The 22,264-nt window shown below is 35.9% G+C and overlaps 1 protein-coding gene across 1 annotated transcript; it reads left to right on the forward strand.

The window, feature by feature from the left end:
• The first annotated feature begins 1,621 nt into the window (after positions 1-1,621).
• On the forward strand, positions 1,622-21,505 carry NTRC (NADPH-dependent thioredoxin reductase C). Its single transcript, XM_020349256.3, has 10 exons — positions 1,622-1,884; positions 2,935-3,142; positions 3,233-3,338; positions 3,769-4,034; positions 5,605-5,884; positions 6,258-6,365; positions 8,098-8,184; positions 8,327-8,431; positions 20,804-20,934; positions 21,246-21,505. Exons 1-10 carry the CDS (start codon positions 1,671-1,673, stop codon positions 21,304-21,306), a joined length of 1,566 nt encoding a protein of 521 aa, XP_020204845.2. The 5' UTR covers positions 1,622-1,670; the 3' UTR covers positions 21,307-21,505.
• The last annotated feature ends 759 nt before the right edge of the window (positions 21,506-22,264 follow it).

Below are 22,264 nucleotides of genomic sequence, written 5' to 3' on the forward strand. Positions count from 1 at the left end.
AAGAATCATGATCCTTGGATAAATGAAGGCCTTCCATTGGTATTTCTCATCCATTAATGGTTAAAGGGTTCCATCACTAATGTGACATAGTTTGGATGTCATGCATGTTGAAAAAAATGTGTTTGACAATATCCTCAACATTGTCATGGACATAAAGGCAAAAACGTAAGACAATGCAAATGCAAGAGCATATTTGAAGGAGATATGTAAACGCCCATGTTTAGAGTTGATATTTGAGAATGAGGTGTTTAAAAAGCCAAAGGCGACATATGTCTTGAATGATAACCAAAGAAAGAAAGAGGGTGAATGGATAAAATAATTAAAATTTCTAAATGGGTATGCATCTAACATATCACGTTACATTAATATAGATGAGGAAAGATACTTGGAATGAAAAGTCATAACTATTATGTTGCCAAAGCCTATATGAGGAGTATTAACAAAACTATTGGAGAAAAGATACACACTAGAAGAGAGTTGAATAATATATATCAAAAACTCGTACTTTTTAAAATGCAGTGAAATAGTAAATGCTTTGACAGACGAAGTATTGGAATGCAACAAACGAACGAGCGTAGATTTTTTTATACTGGTTCGTCTCAAATACAGAGACTACATCCAGTTCTTAATCCAACCAAATTGAGTTTAACTATCTTTTAAAAGATACAAGTATTCTTTAAACAAGCCACTTTTGACTCAAACCTTAGTAATCTTTAATTTGTCTCTTCAAATAATTATCCAAATATTGTTTTAACAAGTCTCTCCAGACTCAATCACCAAGAATTCTTTTCAACCAAAGTAACCTTTAATAAATTCAATTCAATTTTTTTTCCATATTTTAAATATACTCTTTACTTTAAGTGATTGTTATATTTAATGCTAATTATAAATGAATGTATATGACATAAATTTAATAATAAATGAATGATATAATTTTTTTTAACTCTAAATAACTTTAAAAATTAATGATATTTACTTATAATTAATATTAAAAAATTAAATTTATTGTTTATAATTAAAATAAGAGATAATACTACAATACTTCGAGACAAAAATATAAATTTTAAAAAGTCAAATTTAACAATATAAAACACATAATTATTCATTTATATTCATCAATAATATAATTAATATGTTCATTCATATTTAATGAATAATTTACTACAACAAAATTTTGACGTTAAATAATGTTACCCTTACATTATGTAATACACTTTTTAATATATCTTTGTATTATATCGGTGTAAAAAAATATATTTTTATTAACTACATTCGTTGAAAATTATAAAATTATATAGATTTTATTTTTTTATTGATGATTTTGTTTTAAATAATTTTAACTAATAAAAAAATTAGTTAAAAATTGTACGCCAAAGAATGTGTTACTTACCGAAATTTCTTACTACACATGTTATTGAGTTTAGAAAAAAAAAATGTAAAAAAAATGGCCTTAACAACCACATTTCGAATATATGGAGAAAAAAAAAAAAGGAAAAAAGAAAACTCGTGTGAAGGAACAAAAATTCTGCACGATTTAACAGAACGAGCCAAACTTACAGTGCAGGAAGAGATTTGGTTGGAGCGCGTGTTTGCACGTCCCAGTAACCAGAAACATAAAGAGTAGCCGCTCCAACTGTTTTAAGTCGCTCACTTTCGCTTCTGCAATTTGTATGGTCTCAAAGAGCCCAATGGCTTCTACCAAGATAGGACTCGGACTCGGTCCCCTTCCCACTCACCGAGTCACCTCCGTCGCCGCCCCTTCCTCCGCCGCATTCTCCCCGCCGCCGCACCGCCTCAACTCGCGGCGGCCCCTACGCGCTCGCCCTTCCCCCCTCGCCCTCCGCGTCGCCGCCTCCTCCTCCTCCTTCTCCGTCGCCTCGCCAGGTCTCGCTCGCCGCAACCCCTCTTTTCACTCAATGCCGCTGTAGCCTCGTGGCGGCGAATTCAATGCGATTTAGTTTATTTTGTTTTGTTTTGTTATTTTACCTTTTGAATTGAGCTTTGCCGTGAGGTTTCGGAGAGAACGAGGTTTTGTTGTGTTTCGAATCGTGGCTTGTGTTGGAGCGGGTGAGGGATGAGAGTGAGTGTTAATGGTGGTGGTGGTGTTGGGGATAAACCTGCATTGTTGAGTGGTGGATTGTGCGGTTGGGATTTAAGATGTGACATTTGATGTGGAATTGGAATTTGGGGAAGGGAAAAGTGTGGTGAGGATTGGGTGATGGGAAAAATGGTGGGTGGTAGTTGCAGGGTTTGATAATTTGTACTTCATTGTTGTGAACATGTATATGAGATGGAAGCATCAAGCACTTGGAGTTTGGAAGGTTGTTTTGGAATTTTATAGTGGAAAGGTTGAATTATGTGGTTTTTGAATGCGTGTCAACGGTGTCGTGGCTTGTCTTCGTGGGAATTGATTACTATCTCAGTCATTTAGGCCCGTGTATAAAGGAAGTATTATTATTATTAATCCCTTTTGGTTATTTGGTTAAGAGGAAATATTGTATGCACATCACATTCAAAATGATTTTTTTCATTGTCATTCAATCATAGATCATCATTTATATGGAAAGTTTGTTGGCTTTCATAATAATTACCTTAAAGGTCATATAAACGATGATTTTTAATTAATTGTTTAATTTTTTTTTCAATGACACTGCCTAGAAATTAACCTCTTTGGTTAATCCAGTTTTCTCGGTCCAAAGCCAGTGCTGACCTTTCTGGCAGGTGTTGTTTTTGTGACACTGTATCGAGGTTTTATGTTTACTCTGATCATAATACTGATGCCTTTTTTTTGTAACTGAGGATGTAATTATTGACTTTTCAGTTCTGAGTTTTTTTTTATTGTGTGACAATGTAATTCTTGTTTCTATTATTATTATTTTTTTAATTATTGATAGATAAGTGAAGTTGAAAGTGGCATCTTTTTTCTTCTCACAGGAAAAGGGGTTGAGAATGTGGTGATTATAGGTTCAGGCCCTGCTGGATATACAGCAGCAATATATGCAGCTCGTGCCAATCTGAAACCTGTGGTGTTTGAGGGGTACCAAGTTGGCGGTGTCCCTGGGGGACAGTTGATGACTACTACTGAAGTGGAGAATTTTCCAGGATTTCCAGATGGCATAAGTGGACCTGATCTGATGGACAGGTTTTACAAAATGAAGCAAAAACTTGTGATGGCCCATTGTACTTTGTAATTTATTATACTCATCCTTAACTCATTTTTCAACTTATGTAGGATGCGACGGCAAGCTGAACGTTGGGGAGCCGAATTGCATCAGGAAGATGTTGAAGCTATTGATGTGAAAAATAGTCCTTTTACTGTTCAAAGTAGTGAACGTAAGGTGATATATTCACTAGCAGCAAGCTGATTTATAATTTCATGAATGTGTAGATATTGATATCCCTAAAGCATCAAGGTTATATCTTTTATTTTAATTGGTTCTTTGAATCCACTGTGTGATGTTCTTCTTGTATGGATTTAAATTAATGCAAATTCTTGTACATATTTTGTAGTAACTTTTATTTGGGAATTGATACATGAAGTATTTTTCATTCATAATGCAGGTCCTGATCTGAAAGTCATTGAATTTACAAAATGTGTTGAAACTATTACCATTACTTGTGATATTGATTTACATGTATTCTAAGTTATTACATCTATATATATATATGTGTGTATATATTTTAATTTTAATATCTTTTAGGTTGTGTTTGTTTGGAAGAAAAGTAGTTTTAGTAACATCAGGTTTTCTTGATTGTATTATAATTCAGGTTAAGTGCCATACTGTCATTTTTGCTACTGGAGCTACTGCAAAACGACTTAAGCTACCCCGAGAAGATGAATTTTGGAGCCGAGGGATTAGTGCTTGTGCAATTTGTGATGGAGCATCACCTCTCTTTAAGGGTCAAGTTCTCGCTGTTGTTGGAGGGGGGGATACAGCTACAGAAGAAGCATTATACCTAACAAAATATGCTCGTCATGTGCATTTGCTTGTACGTCGAGAGCAACTGAGGGCTTCCAAAGCTATGCAAGATAGGTGTGTCTGATTAAAATTTCCGAACTCTTTACTCAGGCTTTTAAGGAACCGCTAATTGTGCAATGTATGTTAAAATTTGCTGTGATCTTGCATGTGAATAGAATCTGATCCTATCATGTACAATATATGAAGTTTCTTATATAATTACCTACTTGTATACACTTCATAATGTACAACTTTAAGTTTCTCAACCCTTTCTTATGCACACCATGTGCGTGCATGTGTGCACAAATAAACACACATAGTTATTACTTCTGTGGAAAGATAGAGTTTTAAACAAACATTGTTAGATGTGTCTTTTAATCTTATCATCTGTGTCTGGTTCTCTATTGCTGAACCTTTATTTTCCTATTTTTAGGTACAATATGTACTTTATTTGTCACCTTATGCTTAATTTAATTGAGGTTATGCAAATTATAATTTTTTTTCCTTTTATTTTGCTTCACTGTTTAATAAATATATTCATAGTGTCCCTTTTTCCTTATCATGTACATGATGAACGTTATTTCTTTAATCTTTAAGTGAATTTGTAGGCATTCTCTGTTTGTTTCAATGATTTGTATTGGATGTCAGCAATAGTTTGTGGGCATTTTGGTGAACAAGTTCAAGTTTCCTTAACTATAATTAACTTGTAATCCTTTTATGGGCCTGTGCCTTGGTTCAGTTTCTCTGAAAACTATATTTATCCTAAGGACTTAGAATATTTGATTTAATTATTTTTATCACTTATGTATGGGAAACCACACTCCCTCACTCTCTCCATATCACTTAAATAGTTAGATACACACATATAAGCAAAGATGTATTACATGATCACAAACACATTCCTGCAGAATGCAGCATGGGATAATAAGCACAGTATTCTTGTTTGGTAACATTTGTCATCATGACTGCGGTTCCTGTGGACTTGTAAAATAACTGTATTATGTTATAGTATCTTGGAAACAGAAGCAATTTGTTTTGGACATGAAGTTTTACATTACTTGCCAAATAGTAGAAACATGTCAGATTTCTTGTCAAAATTATGTTTCCATGGTGGTTTATGAAATCCTGCAATGGGGATTAGTGGGTTATAGATCTGAATTCTAGCATGATTTATTTGGTAAAAAAAGTGTGTTTATTTTTGTTTTACACATGGTGAAAACTATGTGCTTGACATAGTCAACTTTTCCATGCTGAACCCAAATATATTACCTGGTGGAAATATTCAAATAAAAATATTTTTTTTTGTTTTTCCAAAAGTGAATGCTTGTCTTAAAGAAACAATTTAATAAAACCTTATTTTTGGCATTCTTGAGACTGTAGAACTCTACAAGTTTCTTTAAAATAAACAGCAGTAGGCATTGATACAATTCTCAATCAACCTGGACAAAATTTAATATGTTTATGTAGAGAGAAAGAGAAAAATGGAGTTTGTATCTTGTATCTCCTTTTATAGTCTTCCTTGTTTGTCTGTGTTAAGGGGGACTTTTTCTTTATGATGGTGAATTACCACTAATAAACATTTTGTATGTGAGTTTTCAACTCCCTGAATGTTTGTTTAACAGGTTGATTATCACGAATGTTTCAGAGTGTTTGACAATCCCAATGTCACTGTGCACTTCAATACAGAGGCAGTGGACCTCGTAAGCAACACCAAAGGACAGATGTCAGGCATTTTAATACGAAAGATTGATAGTGGGGAGGAATCTAAGCTTGAGGCAAAAGGGTTGTTTTATGGCATAGGGCACTCACCAAATACCCAACTGTTGATAGGCCAAGTTGAACTTGACCAATCTGGCTATGTACATGTTCAGGAGGGTACTGCAAAAACTTCAGTTGAAGGTGTATTTGCTGCTGGAGATGTGCAGGTATCCTATTGTGTGCCTTGTGCTTATGTTGTTCATTGTTCTAGCATATTAGAATCAATACTACATTGTCTACAACAATGTACAACTTCTAATTAATATATTATATACCATTTTAACAGTCATTGCATAGCACAATAGCATCATTTTAACTGGATAGCCAACCCCACCTAGTTTGTACAGCTAAGGCTCTAATTATGATTGCGTTAATACACACACACATGCACTAAGCATATGTTTGATTATGAACTATACTAGTTGGGAATTTATTTGTCTGCATTATCATTTTATCTTGTGATTGAATGCTACTTTTGTATGAAAAAATGTAGTAACTGTGGTAAGTATCTTTGTAAAAGTTATTCTTATATTTTCATAGGATCATGAATGGAGGCAAGCCATAACTGCTGCTGGATCTGGATGCATTGCAGCTTTATCAGTTGAGAGATATCTTGTGAACAATGGTCTTCTTGTAGAGTTCCATCAGGTATTTGACTTCAATAGAAATCCTATTTTATTTTCACTTATTTTTCTTTTGGTATATAACATTCTAGAATGAGTGTACGTGCATATCACATTGCCACGTCACTGTATCTGTATTATTCAATGTCTTAATCCATATGCATTCCATAGAAGTTGCCAGATTTGTTTGTAAAACTTATGTGCTATAATGGATAAATTTACAAAACTTAATAAAGATAGTCTATCTAATTGTTTCTAATTCTGATCTTTTATATAAAAAACAAACTAGTGCATTTTTTTTGGACTCTCTCCCTTCCAAAACAAGCAACTCTCCCCCTAACTGCCTTATAACTACTCTCTCTATACAGTAATCAACCGAGGGCCTTCTTTTATTCAAACATAATCAAATTCTCTTAATGTGACACATGTTCCGATGTAAAATCTGTGGTTGAGATTAATTTGGGCATACTTCCTAGTTATGTTCAATGGTACAGAATTAATTTTATCAAAATCTATTCTACCCATTTTGAAACAAATGGGCCCTAAACAGTTGCTACAGCTATTCTGTTATTTCTATTAATAACAGCTGTTATTTATATTAGTAGCAGCATAAGGGTTCAATTCCACACACTCCCTCTTTTTCTTCCTAACAGAGACCCCTCATGTTGAAGGTCTGTTAACATTTTGTGGGAAATGTTGATATGTAGTTCTCATTTGACTTTATAGCTCAACTAAATGGTGTTATTGTCTGAGCAATCTTGCAGGCTTCTCTTATCTTTTGAACATGCAATTAACTCCTATTTTAATGACATTCTGAGGTTCCAAGTAGGCTCTGTTTTTCAATAGAAGATTTGTGCAGAGAAACATGGAAATTTGAGAGTGCATCAGCCATTCTATTTATGCAGAGGCACTGCCTTTTATATTAAAAAGCTAACTTAGGCTATGGTTGGCTTAGTTTTTTATTGCTTAAAACCTACTTTAAAGTTGAAGCTCAAAATAAGAACTTCAATAATAAAAGTAGAAACTGTTTGGTAGTTGTAGTTTCAAAGTGTCTTTAAAAGTAAAAGCTTTATTTCTTTCTCCCACATCATTTAGTTCTGGGGAGAAGCTAAAGGTATGTAACTTATTTTTTAAGAGCTACTTCGGTTAGTGTTTTCTTTTTCAAAAAAAGAGCTACTTTTTAATTTTTCTTTTATAAAAAATAATCTCCATAATTTGTTTTTGATTTTTTCACTAAATGTGTTTGTCCCAGCTTCTCTTTTTAAGGAAAAGAAAATCTAGAAAAAAATTTGGTCAAACACCAAGAATAATTTACTGTTAATTATTTTACCTGCATATGGTCTAGGAGGAAATGTTGATTGTTTTACCTGTGGGAAATAAATGGCTTTGGTTATTGTTGATGGACATGGTTTAAGGAAGCCATTATCACCTACTCTTAGTTTTATGAATAGGCTTTACTGAGTAACTTATTATCTATTACTCTCCAGGATCTTTTCATAGGAAGGACATATCTTAGAGCAAATATGAAGAAATGATACCCAACTATTATACATAACTAGTGATATGCAAACATTTCGTTTTTAGCCATTAGTTTTTAAGTTATACTGTTTAGCTGTCATAAAGTTGGTGCTAGTAAATACTAATATATTAATTCGTAATTGCTAATGATAAGGAAATTGCTTTTACACTAAATCAGTTTATCTACGCAACATAATCCAGTGTTAGTCTCAGCTTTCCAATTTAATTACTTGTAACAGCCAAAAACTGAAGAGGTTAAGAAGGAATTAACAGACAGGGATGTTCAAGAGGGCTTTGACATTTCACTTACAAAGCATAAGGGACAGGTATGTGCTTCCTTAACAGATGCTTATGCTAATGTGATTTTAAATCTTAGTATTTGTTATGACTAATTAGTTCCTTCTATATTTAATTCTTTGGTCTGTATTATAATACATTTTTTTTGTCTGTGTGATATCTTCTTTACAGTATGCTCTTCGAAAATTGTACCATGAAAGTCCAAGGCTTATATGTGTACTATACACATCACCAACATGTGGTCCGTGTAGGACACTGAAGCCAATTCTTAGTAAGGTATGCGAAAAAGAGGGGTTTTGAAGTTGCATCATGGTCCTTAATGTAATACTCGTGTATTTTCTGCCTGTAACATGATAGATAAGCACTAGCTACGAATAAATACACAATTTTTTCTTTTGTTATATGGTGGTACAGTACAGCACAGAACATTATTCATATAAGAAAGAAAAGTGAACTGTGCCGCATGATGCATTGACAAGTATGCAATATGCACACGGACACAATTTTGTGTGTATTTATCTATATATAGGATACATTGTAATAGAAGAGAAAGAAAAAAGGACAACTGAGAACACTAAATAGTAAATAAGATAGCTCAAAAGATGTCAAGGATCTCAAACCAAACCGAAAGAGGTAAAATGCACATGATCTGAGTGAAGTCATTCAGTCTCTTTCAGTGTCAAAGGAAAAAGAACCACTCGAATATAGATATTAGCATATTAGCCGATTGCCAAAGTGATGCTAAGCAGATCACTTTATAACCTTTATGTTAATATCACACAAGACCGGGCATGCCTTTCCATGATGGTGAATCTTCAGAAGAAATGCTTTAGGAACGGATAATGGAATCAACTAATGAGGGGGGAAAAGTTACTTGGCCACTTAAATTAAATAATACTGCATAATATACTCTTAGGTTAGTTACTTGTAAGTTGTAAGACGTTATTGGGCCAGCCCATTCCGTAGGTAGCCTATTTACTCATTTAAATATGATGTAGTCACAAGCCATCACATGAGCCTGTAATAATGACTGCGGCTTGGCCCCCTTGTTTAATATAAATAATATACATACGCATAAAAAATTGGGCATGTCCCCTAAATCCATTCCAGGGATGATTTAGTGGTAACCATTTTGGTAAATACTTATGACTGAGTTTGTTGGATATGCACCACAAAAACACCCTTAAAGACATGCCGTACCACAGTTTACATCTCCAACTTTTTGAGTTGAATAGAGAATTTTAGTGCAGAATAAGAGACGACCTAAGTAATTTTCCTTGTAGGCGAGTGCAATGAAATACAGTAACTTAATTGGTCGTGTTATGTGCAGGATAGGTCTTTCAAAATCTCTTCTTGGACTACACCAGTATAATGTTTTTGGTGCACGGTTTATTCCCTGTCAGCTTTCTAATTGCACCTTAGCAATACTAATGATATTCAGTCAACATTATGTCAATGGACCAATCAACCAATTAAGGCTATTATTAGTCTATTGGCTTGTGAAAAAGGTGTTATCTGTACTTTTGAAATAAAATATTGCATATTATGTTAGACTTGAGAAGGAACTTTCAAAACGGACCCTACAAGTCTATTATAGTAGGAAGAATAAAAGGGTGAATTAGTTAGTTAGAAGTATGTTACTGTTGGATAGAAATCCCAAAATTTATGGGATATTATTATGTTGCAGAATTTCAGGGATTAGGATCTATGATTTATTCTTTATTGTTGTTACTGATTTATAGGGATTACTATTTAATTATAGGAATTGCCTATTATTTGTTTCCTTTTTTATTTCCCTGTTTTACCTATTTATGTACTAGACCAATCATTTGAATAATAAGAAGAAGAATGATTTCTTCCACTTCTGATAATATGGTATCAAGAGCCAATTCTTCTTCATCGTAGATGAAAATTCAATAAAGTTTCATGGCTGATGCGCCACCCACACAACCATCCACACCAGAAAATATTTCGCCTTCCAATAGAAACCTAAACAACCCCGCCCATATGGCTTCATCCTTCCAACCTATTGACCTAAACCCCTCAATTCAAATAACCCAACACAAATTAAATGGGTTAAACTTTCGAGAATGGTACCAGTCGGTCCTTCTTGTCATCAAAGGGAAAGGAAAAATGGGCTATCTTACAGGGACTTTTGCAGCTCCACCAATGACTGATCCTTCCTACAGTAACTGGGATGCAGAGAACTCCATTTTCATGGCTTGGTTGATAAACTCAATGGAACTTAAAATTGGCAGAACTGACCTTTTCTGCAAAACTGCCCATGAAATATGGACCACTGTTCAGGAGATGTACTCAGACCTCCAAAACTCAGCCCAATGCTTTGAAATAAGGTCAGCTTTGCGTAATACTCAACAAGGTAACAAATCTGTAACCGAGTATTTTAATATGTTGGTAGAGTTATGGCATGAAATGGACTTGTTCTATACTGTTTCATGGAAATGTTCTGAGGATAAATTGTTGTATGACCAAATGCTGGAAAAAGAAAGGGTATTTGATTTTCTTCAGGGACTTACAAAAGAATTAGATGAAGTTAGGGGACGGATCCTTGGCCTCAAACCACTACCAACTCTCAAGGAAGCCTTTGCCATGGTTAGAAGAGAAGAAAGTAGGAGGAAAGTGATGTTGCAAAACAATCCTACAATTGAGGATCCTCATCTAAACTCAGCTCTTGTGTCTCGGAAAAATGATCTAAAGACTATCCGTCCTAAAGAGGCCAAGACATGGTGTGATCATTGCCAAAAACCTTACCACACCAAGGAGACATGCTGGCTCATTCATGGAAAACCTGCAGATTGGAAACCTAGAAGTCAGCGCAAAGCTGCTGCCTCTGTTAATGTTGCTGAATCTTCTGCAGATTTAAAGAAGCAATATTCTGCTATTTTTTCTGATGAGCAAATGGATATGCTAAAGAACCTACTCTCTCAACTCAAACCTGAAGCTTCTGCACCAGTAAACTCTACAGCAAACATTGCTCACAAAGGTAATGGTCAGTTTTCTTTCTTGTCTAGACAGGAAAATACAGGAGAATGGATCCTAGATTCCGGAGCTACTGACCATATGACAGGGTCATTGGCTGACTTTACGTCATACAAGAAAGCTGATAAAGGTGTTACTATTACAGTAGCTGACGGTAATTCATCAATGGTAGCTGGTACTGGTGACTTAAACCTGTCAGGACTAAAACTAAAATCTGTCCTTTATGTTCCTGAATTAAAATACAGTCTCATATCTGCCAGTAAATTGACTAAAGATCTAAATTGTGCAATAATTTTTTACCCTTCTCACTGTATTTTTCAGGATTTGTCTTCGGGGATGATGATTGGCAGTGCTAAGGAACATAATGGTCTGTACTTTGTATCTAATTCACCATCAAAGTCGGATTCTCCTCAAACCATCTCCCTATCAACCGTGTCAAATTCAAATGTTTTTCTATGGCACAACCGTCTTGGTCACCCTAATTTCAATTATTTGAAACACTTGTATCCAGATTTATTCATCAATAAAAATATTTCTTCTTTTAGGTGTGAACATTGCATTCTTGCAAAACAATCTCGAACTAATTATCCCTCTCATCCCTATCAACCATCACAACCCTTCCACCTCATTCATAGTGACATATGGGGTCCTTCTCGAATTCCTAACATAAATGGAGCTAGATGGTTTATCACCTTTATAGATGACCATACTCGTGTGTGTTGGGTGTACCTCTTGAAAGAAAAATCTGAAGCCAGCACAACCTTTAAACAGTTTCATAAACTTGTCACCAATATTTTTGGCTCCTCAATTCACATCCTTCGTACTGATAATGGGAGGGAATACTTCTCTAATGATCTTAATGGTTACCTATAGGAACATGGCATATTCCATCAAAGTTCTTGCAATCATACCCCGCAACAAAACGGGGTTGCTGAAAGAAAAAATCGGCACATTTTGGAGGTTGCTCGTTCTCTTATGTTCACCACAAATGTTCCCAACCATTTTTGGGGAGAAGCTGTGTTAACTGCTACCTATCTTATCAATCATCTTCCATCCAAACCTCTCTAATTTTTAACCCCTCTTAACTGTCTAAAAAGTTTTTTTCCTTTAATCAGAATGTTGGAGTCTATTCAACCAAAAATATTCGGGTGTACAGTCTTTGTTCATAACTCAAGTCCTACAAGAGGAAAAATGGATCCAAAATCTCATAAATGTATATTCCTTGGCTATTCTCCCACACAAAAAGGGTACAAATGTTACTGCCCAAAATCCAAAAGGTTCTACATATCATGTGATATCACTTTTCTTGAAAATCAACCTTTCTTTCACAATGATTCGTTTCAGGGGGAGAATATGATTGAACCTCATCATTGGGATCCTTCCATCTCTCTTCCAATTTCTCTTCCTTTACCTGAACCTATACAAAAAGAATCTGAAACAGAATCTACACCAATAACCAGTCAAGGGGGAGAATTAGAAAAGAGGACTCAAAATGAGTTCAAATTTTTTCCAAAATTCTACACTAGGAGACATAATGTTCCTTTGCAAGGTCAATCTTCAGACTTGGAGCCAAATCATGTGGAAGCAATAGACTGTAACACTGAAGGTAATTGTGCAGTTGAAAATCTTAATGTTGAAAATGATACTATGGATGAATTTGACTTGCCTATTGCATTACGAAAAGGAGTTAGATCTTGTACAAAGCATTCTATATCAAATTTCCTCACATATTCTAACCTATCTCCGAGATATAGAGCTTTTGTTACAGAATTGGATAGAGTTCAGATCCCAAACACTGTCTTTGATGCTCTTAAAGACGAAAAATGGAGAGTTGCTGTCTTAGAGGAAATGGTTGCACTAGAAGAAAATAAGACCTGGGATATTGTCAAGCTGCCCAAGGAGAAGAAAGTTGTGGGCTGCAGATGGATATTTACCACAAAAATGGGTGCAGATGGGAAGATAGACAGGTATAAGGCGAGGCTAGTGGCCCAAGGCTATACCCAAACCCATGGTATAGATTATGAAGAAACATTTGCACCAGTTGCAAAACTTAATTCTATTAGAATTCTCATTTCTCTTGCAGCAAATCTGGATTGGAAACTACACCAATTAGATGTGAAGAATGCTTTCTTGAATGGGAAGTTGGAGGAGGAAGTTTATATGAAATTGCCCCCTGGATTTGAAGGAGAAAATAATGATGTTGTGTGCAGGTTAAATAAGTCCCTGTATGGACTGAAACAGTCCTCAAGGGCCTGGTTCACAAGATTCAGCACTACTATGAAACAACTTGGCTATGTTCAAAGCCAAGCAGACCACACCCTTCTTGTAAAAAAATCCAAAGATGAAAGGAGGGCTATTCTTATTGTCTATGTAGATGACATGGTAATCACAGGTGATGACAATCAAGAAATTGACAATCTCAAAAGTTGTTTGCAAGCAGAATTCAAGATTAAAGATCTTGGGCAGCTTCAATACTTTCTTGGGATGGAAATAGCTAGAAGCAAGAAAGGTATTTTCATCTCACAAAGGAAGTACACTCTTGATTTGCTTCGAGAAACAGGGAAACTGGGGTGTAGACCTGCAACAACTCCCCTAGATCGAAATTGGAAGCACAAGATTATTGAAGATGATCCTCTAGTTGAAAAGGAGAGATATCAACGCCTTGTAGGAAAACTAATCTACCTATCTCTCACTAGACTAGATATTGCCTACGGTGTTAGTGTGGTAAGTCAATTTATGCATTCTCCTAGGAAGAGGCATTTGGATGCTGTAAATCAGATTCTTCGTTATCTCAAAAGTACTCCTGGGAAGGGATTACTGTTCAGAAAAAATGAACACAGAAGTGTAGAGTGTTTTGCAGATGCTGATTGGGCAGGTTCAATTGAAGATTCAAAATCTACCACAGGATACTGTACAAAAGTATGGGGAAACCTAGTGACATGGAGAAGTAAAAAACAATCGGTTGTTGCAAGAAGCAGTGCAGAGGCTGAATATAGAGCAATTGCTCAAGGAGTTTGTGAACTGATTTGGATAAATAGATTATTACATGATTTATTTATTCCCCTTCAAGAGCCTGTGAAACTGTACAGTGATAGCAAGTCAGCCATAAACATAGTACATAACCCAGTGCAACATGACAGGATGAAACATGTAAGAATTGACAGAAACTTCATCAAGTCAGAAATGGAAAATGGTACATTTTCTCTACATTATGTTCCAACCAAATTACAAGAAGCAGATCTGCTGACAAAGGCTTTGTTGAAGTCAGATTTTGAGTCTAATGTTAGCAAGCTAGGAATGACTAGCATCTATTCACCAGCTTGAGGGGGAGTGTTGGATAGAAATCCCAAAATTTATGGGATATTATTATGTTGCAGAATTTCAGGGATTAGGATCTATGATTTATTCTTTATTGTTGTTACTGATTTATAGGGATTACTATTTAATTATAGGAATTGCCTATTATTTGTTTCCTTTTTTATTTCCCTGTTTTACCTATTTATGTACTAGACCAATCATTTGAATAATAAGAAGAAGAATGATTTCTTCCACTTCTGATAATAGTTACAAATATATGTCACAAAGTTATAAGGGGTTAACTCTAGGTGTTAGTTTTTACCGTAAATAATCCTCCAAATGAAGAGGTAGGGGGGATTTTAAGTTGTATGTTTTAGTTGACTGGGTTTTCCAGTGTGAAAGGAGAGTGCTCCTTTGGATACATTTTTGTGCAATTGTTCTATTTCTGATTCCAGTTTATCCAAGAATTACATTATTTCTTTCTTTCGCTTTTGTTTTCTTGGTTTACTTCTGCCAAAGAAAGGATCCTAATAGATTGGCCCGACCTGCCAGATCTTTCAAGAACATGATGGAGAATCAAGTGGGAGCTTTAGAGAAGTTGACTAGTAAGCAAGGGATTAGATTGGGGATGTTGAAACGTGATATTAATTACATTAAAGACGATATGCCTAATATGAAACAAATCAGGGAGTTGACTCTAGAGTGTATGTCGAACAAGAAGAAAGAGACTATTTCCTAGGAGGGGATGATAGTTTTTTCAACAAGGTGAATGTCTCTAGGGAGGAGAAGGGTGAAGGAGAATCTTCAGAAGGGGGAGATGCTTTGCTGTATCATTCTTGGATGAAAAAAGTGGAATTACCCACTTTTGCGGGTGTGACCCCATTGGGATGGATACCTAGGGTAGAGAAGTTCTTTGAGGTACAACGTCAGTCCTACGCATTTGGCATTCACAAGCTTGGAAGGGAATGTTGTTCACTGGTTCTAATTTTGGTGACAAAAATCCAAGAATCCTTCTTGGGAGAAGTTTTCTACAACATTGTTAGGAGGTTTGGTGGAAATGGTCGTGGTGTGGTGTATGAAAGGCCGGCAACACTAAAGAAAGCTTCGAATGTGGAAAATTATGTGCAATAATTTGAACTCTCGGTGGCTGAAGCAATGTCTACATCAGAAGATCAATTGTTGGTTATTTCTTGGTAGGACTGTGTGAAGACAATAGGGGTCAAGTTTGTCCTTATGACCTCAAGGATTTGTCTTGTGCCATAGAGGTGGCATGTGATGTAGAAGAGGCGATGAAAGAAGTGTGTACATATGGTGGCCCTTTAAATCGCAATAACCTAGGTTTTTAGTACCAAGTAAGAGGTGGAATTGTTTCGCGTGTGGGCCTAGGGGGAGGTGCTAATAGTTCTCAAGCATCTAATGAGATGGTTCATAATGCACAAGGAGGAAGTTAAGGCCATAGGCATGTCTTCAGTAGTAAAACTAGGAGAAATTGAGTTCGTGGCCAAGAAATGGAGGTACAAGGAATTTTTCGTATCTTGAATATTTGAAAGGAAGAAGGCAAATGTTTCCAGTGCGGATTAACTCTTGGGCTTGGCCATCGCCATCCGGAGAAGAATTTGAAGGCTTTAATTCAAGTTGAAAATGAACATATTGATGAGGCAAGAGAGATAGTGGAAAGTGAACAAGGGGAGGTTTGTCAGGAAGAAGAAAATGAAGAGAAGGAAGTGTCATGCCAATAGATGGTGCTATTTGTGTGCTCAGTTGGAGGGTGGACCCAACCAAAAATCATGAAACTTCAAGGCCAAAAATAATTGAGGATTTGAAAGATCCTAACCCTCATCTTCAATATACTTTGGAACATGAAAGACTATATTATAAAGGAAGGTTGGTGTTGGAAGCTTCGTCAAACTGGATTCCAATACCTCTACAAGAATTTCATTCTTCACCCACACGAAGACATTCAAGGGTGTACAAAATTTACTGTAGGATGGCTCAATCTTTGTTTTGGATCATTGCCTATTCCAAATGCTATTTGGAAAGCCATCAGCATGGGTTTTATTGTGGGATTGACCAAATCAAAAGGGTTTGATGCAATATTGGTGGTTATCCACAGATTGAGTGTGGGCACTTCATATTACATAGACATCCATATTCTGCTCGATCTTTAGCAAAAGTTTTTATCCAGGAGGTTGTGAGACTCCATGGATTTCCAACTTCAATTGTTAGTGATCGGGATCCTACATTCGTTAGTCACTTTTGGGAGATGTTCAGATTCCAAGGCACCAAACTAAATATGAGTACTACTTATCATCCCAAGTCCGATGGACAAATTGAGGTGCTAAACAGAACCTTAGAGACTTATTGATGGAGTGAGGAGGTGAAGTGGATGATGATCTTCCCTTTCCTTGCTCTGATGTCACGATCTTCTTCCTGAAGCTTGATTCTGGATTTGAATTTCTAGATTTGAGGACAAGACTAGTGATCCTAAGCTAGAGAAGGAAGCACTTAAGCAAGGAACACAACTGATTGCTCACGGATTAGTATTAGAAACTCTTGGATTCCTAATGCTAAGCAAGTGAACTCTCGATGACTTTTGGGAGAGAATGGCTGAAGCAAATCTCAGAATTGCAAATCTCAGAATTTTCATAAATGCAAAAGTGTCTACGAGAGTGAAGGATCACAATTTAAATAGGCTCAGGTGCTAGTTGCATTGGCGCCAATCACAAGCCATCTAATTGGTGCGTAGAATTTGAATTCAAATTCTCGGCCTCCATGTGCATGTCCGTAATCTTAGGAGCCTTCATGCATCTAAATGTCATTTAGTAAGCATTTGGGGTTGATTTGGGCATGCACATGGTCAGCCTTGGCTTAAAACATGTGACCCAAATTCAACTCAAATGGCTTCTAAATGAAACCTAGATATAGCCTCACTTGCCTATTTTAGTATTCCTTCAAAATTCCTACTCTAAGGACCTAAATACAATGGCCAATCAAATACAAACAATAGAAAATAATAAAAGAAGCAAAGTGAGCCCAATATTGGGTACCAAAATACTCAAGGCCCATGAAGCCCAAAAAAAGGCCTACTAAGCCTATGGCCTAAACCCTAATCTAAGTGGTCCAAAAATACAAGACCAATTTATGCAAATCCTACTCTAAAACAATAAGTACAATAAAGGTGGTTCATTGTAGAGCCCATGTGAAGAGTACCCTGGGCCCACCAAGCACATTGGGCTCACCAAGCTCTGAAGTAGTCAAATCTTCATGTAATTTTCTGGCCATAGCTCTAATGGTTGGACCCTTAGTCCATGTTCTTTCATCATCCCTTCCCTCTTGAAGAGGATTCGTACTCCAATACTCGTCCTCATCATCATTAGTTCCTACAAAAGATTTTAAATCATTAACATTAAAAGTAGAGATAACACCATAATCAGAGGGAAGATCAAGCCTATAAGTGTTATCATTGATACGCTGAAGGACTTAAAAAGGTCCATCTCCTCAGGGACTGATTTTAGACTTGCTCTTTTGGGAAAATCGTTCTTTGCATAAATGAACCCAAACCCCGTCTCCTTCTTCGAAGATCATATCCTTTTTCTCTTTGTTATTAGCTTTAGCTTATCTCTCATTATGTTGATGTATTTTCATTTTAATCTTCTCATGTAGCTTTTTAACAAACCCGCTCTTGAAGTCCCTTCTTTGTGAATAAAATGATTTACATCAGGAAGGGGTATCAAATCTATAGGTGTAAGAGGATTGAAACCATACATAGCTTCAAAAGGAGAAATATTGGTAGTCTTATGGACTACTCTATTGTAGGCAAATTCAATATGAGGCAAATACTCATCCCAAGACTTGCTGATATGGTTGATGAGTTACATGGTGCTACCATATTTTCCAAAATAGATCTTAAGAGCGGATATCACCAAATAAGAATAAAAGAAGGTGATGAGTAGAAGATTGTTTTTAAGACTAAGTTTGGTCTTAAAAGCGGATATCACCAAATAAAAATAAAAGAGGGAGGGGATGACGGAAGAGCATAGACTAAGGGTCCAACCATTAGAGTTATGGCCAGAAGATTATATGAAGATTTGACTGCTTTGAGCTTGGTGGGTCCAATGGGTTTGGTAGGCCCAGAGTACTCTTCACATGGGCTCTATAGTGAACCACCTTTATTGTACTTATTGTTGTAGAGTAGGATTTGCATAAATTGGTCTTGTATTTTTGGAGCACTTAGATTAGGGTTTAGGCCATAGGCTTAGTGGGCCTTTTTTTTGGGCTTCATGGGCCTTGGGTATTTTGGTACCCAATATTGGGCTCATTTTGCTTCTTTTATTATTTTCTATTATTTGTATTTGATTGGCCATTGTATTTAGGCCCTTAAAGTAGGAATTTTGAAAGAATACTAAAATAGGCAAGTGAGGTTAAATTTAGGTTTCATTTAGAAGTCATTTGAATTGAATTTGGGTCACATGTTTTAAGCCAAGGGTGGCTGAACATGTGCACGCCCAAGTCAATCCCAAATGCTTACTAAATGACATTTAGATGCATAAAGGCTCCTAAGATCACGGACATGCACATGGAAGCCGAGAATTTGAATTCAAATTTCATTTGAAATTCAAATTCTAGGCACCAATTGGATGGCTTGTGATTGGTGCCAATGCAGCTAGCATTTGAGCCTATTTAAAGTGTGATCCTTCACTCTTGTAGACACTTTTGCATTTATGAGAATTCTGAGATTTGCTTCAGCAATTCTCTCCCAAAAGTCACCGAGAGTTCACTTGCTTAGCAATAGGAATCCAAGAGTTTCTAATACTAATCCGTGAGCAATCATTTGTGTTCCTTGCTTGAGTGCTTCCTTCTCTAGCTGAGGATCACTGGTCTTGTCCTCAAATCTGGAAATTCAAATCCAGAATCAAGCTTCAAGGAAGAAGATCGTGACATTGGAGTAAGGAAAGGGAAGATCATCATTCACTTCACCTCCTCACTCCATCACTTATCTTCGATGTTTTAGTTCTGAACAACCTAAGGCATGGGCAGAATACTGGTATAATACCAGCTTCCAAAGTGCTGCTCATAGCACACCCTTCAAGATTGTGTATGGAAGATCGCCTCCATCTTTGGCCAGATTTATACCTGGAGAAGTTTTGGTAGAAGTAGTTGCCCTAGATCTAAAAGACAGGGATGAAGCATTAAAGCAACTAAAGTATCATTTGGGGAGAGCTCAAGATTAGATGACTCACTATGCAAATGCTAGGAGAAAACCAGCTAGTGTACAATCAGGGATTGGGTTTACTTAAAATTTTGACCTCACAGGCAGGTTTCAATACCTGAAAGCTCCAACCCAAACTCTCGGCACAATATTATGGTCCATATTTGGTCCTGAAGCAGATAGATGCAGTAGCTTTTCAGTTGCAGCTACTTGAGCAAGCCAGAATCCACTCAGTTTTCTATGTGTCTCAGCTTAAAAAAGCAGTGGGAAATCATACAGTAGAATCTGAGCTTCCAGCAGATCTTCAGGGAACAACAGGGTGTCAGCCTGAGCAAATTTTGGGCAGTTGCGTGATCACTAAATATGGTACATAGAGTCAACAGATCTTGCTTCAGTGGCAGGACGGGCTATCAGAGGAGCTACTTGGGAAGGATTCCTCTACAATCAGCAGCCAATTTCCTGAGTTGAACCTTGAGGACAAGGTTGTTTCTAAGGGGGAAGGTATTGTTAGGCTTGAGAATGAACTTCCAAAATGGACCCTTCAAGTCTATTATAGGAGGAAGAATAAATGGGTGAATTAGTTGGTTAGAAGTCTGTTACATATATATATCCCAAAGTTGTAAGGGATTAGCTGTAGTTAGTTTTTACTATAAATAACCTCTAAATGAAGAAGTGGGGGGAATTTTAATCTGTATGTTTTAGTCGACTGGTTTTCCAGTGTGAAAGGAGAGTGCTCCTCCGGGTACATTTTTGTAGAATTGTTCGGTTTCTGATTCCAGTTTATCCAAGAAATACATTATTTCTCTCTCTCTGTTCTGTTTTCTTGGGTGTTTACTTCTGCCAAAGAAAGGGTCCTAACATATTAGCATGTATTTGCATGCCAGAATGCCTTATTAAAAATCAACTTATTTTGTGCTCAACCTGAGAGTAGCCGGATTATATTGCTTGTAGTGATACGGATATACTATCAATAGTAATATTTAAGAAGATACATAAATACTGATCTGATCTGTGGCATGGGAACAAAATAAAACTACTTTCTATTTCATGTTTGATGCCACCTAATTTATTTTCAATCTTAAATTGAGCATTAATAAATAATACTAAGACATTTTCTAACCATCTCACAACTCCCATTATAGGTGATTGATGAATTTGATCAGAATGTACATTTTGTGGAAATTGATATAGAGGAAGATCCAGAAATAGCAGAAGCAGCTGGAATAATGGGTACTCCATGTGTGCAGTATTTTAAAAACAAAGAGATGCTCAAGTTAGTAATATTTATCTTTCCCCTTATTCTATAATTTATCATCTATACTATATATATGATTGATTTCGGTCATGGTTTGATATCATGGTATCCCCAAGATATAAACATTAACTGTTATTGCTGCCATGGTATCCTTACATAATTTGATAAGAGTAGAAATAAACGGTGACTAAAGCTGCTAATTGCTATCTTTATTCTTAAGGGAGATTGAGAGGCCATTGTGGTGGACTTGTTTTATGGATATTTCTTGTTATTATTTATTTATTTATTTATTTTTTTTACCACTAATGGGTTGTGCACTAATTTTGCAGGACTGTCTCAGGTGTCAAAATGAAGAGAGAATACAGAGAATTCATTGAAGCAAACAAATAGAAGTATTTTAAATTATTCGAGGGTGATGCCCGAATTCTGTGATTCAATTTTGTTTTCCATTTTAGCCCGCTGAATAGCGCTGTCAATTTTGACAACTATTCCTTGAACTAATCAGCAACTTCATAGATTGTACATGTAGAGCTACAAATCACTATCATTATTTTGATTGTTCAATATTATTATATTTTTCATACTTGAATTCAGCATGTCTCAACTACAAACATCTCGTTGCTAAGCTGAAATGACTGTTATTTTTATTATTTATCGGATTGATAAGTGTCTGTCAAAATTAATGTAAAATGGAGGTATAGGTAGCAATAATTAATTGAAATCATCATCCATTTTAGAAATTTATTTGATATTTTTTAATTTTTGGGATTATTATTACATTTTTTCAAAACCTCAAATACTAAAAGAATATTTACTCTTAATTTTATTTCCTGATATCTGGTCGGCAAAATACATTCAAATTCAATATATAGATTCTTATTGGTGAAGTTAATGAATTTTGTCTTCATATCTCATGTTTTGATCAGTGTTTTCTTTTCTGAAAAAAAAATTGATTTAGGATTCTACATAAATGATTTTTGGAACTGCTGTGGTATATGGAAAGCATTCTAGAATGGTCTAGTGGTCATCTAAGTGTAAAACACTCCAAATAGTGACATACTTGATTCAACCTTAAACTTAGGTGTTGCATATCAAAATCTTGGACTCGAGGTAACTCCGATCTAGGTTTGTTGATCTCGTGGGTCTTTTCACATCTCGTACTCAAGGATGGTGGTGGGTTGTGAGAGGAGGCTTGCCAGATGACAAATAATGCTCGGATTCCGATCTTGAAGGGTACAGAAACTCTTCCACTTAACTTTTGTTCTTGTTGTCTCTAATATTAAGCATGCGTAATTCGCTAATATAGCTATAGGTGCATGAGTAATTGGTAATGTTTACTCTATTTTGG

The sequence above is a fragment of the Cajanus cajan genome, chromosome 7 (assembly GCF_000230855.2).
Source record: "Cajanus cajan strain Asha chromosome 7, NIPB_CcT2T_4, whole genome shotgun sequence".
Classification (NCBI taxonomy): Eukaryota; Viridiplantae; Streptophyta; class Magnoliopsida; order Fabales; family Fabaceae; genus Cajanus; species Cajanus cajan.

Excerpts from the sequence above, each read along its gene's own strand:
- NTRC (XM_020349256.3), top strand. The coding sequence starts at position 1,671 with ATGGTCTCAAAGAGCCCAATGGCTTCTACCAAGATAGGACTCGGACTC. Across the intron at positions 6,366-8,097 it reads TTCTTGTAGAGTTCCATCAG|CCAAAAACTGAAGAGGTTAA; the intron begins GTATTTGACTTC and ends TACTTGTAACAG. Across the intron at positions 8,185-8,326 it reads TTACAAAGCATAAGGGACAG|TATGCTCTTCGAAAATTGTA; the intron begins GTATGTGCTTCC and ends TCTTCTTTACAG.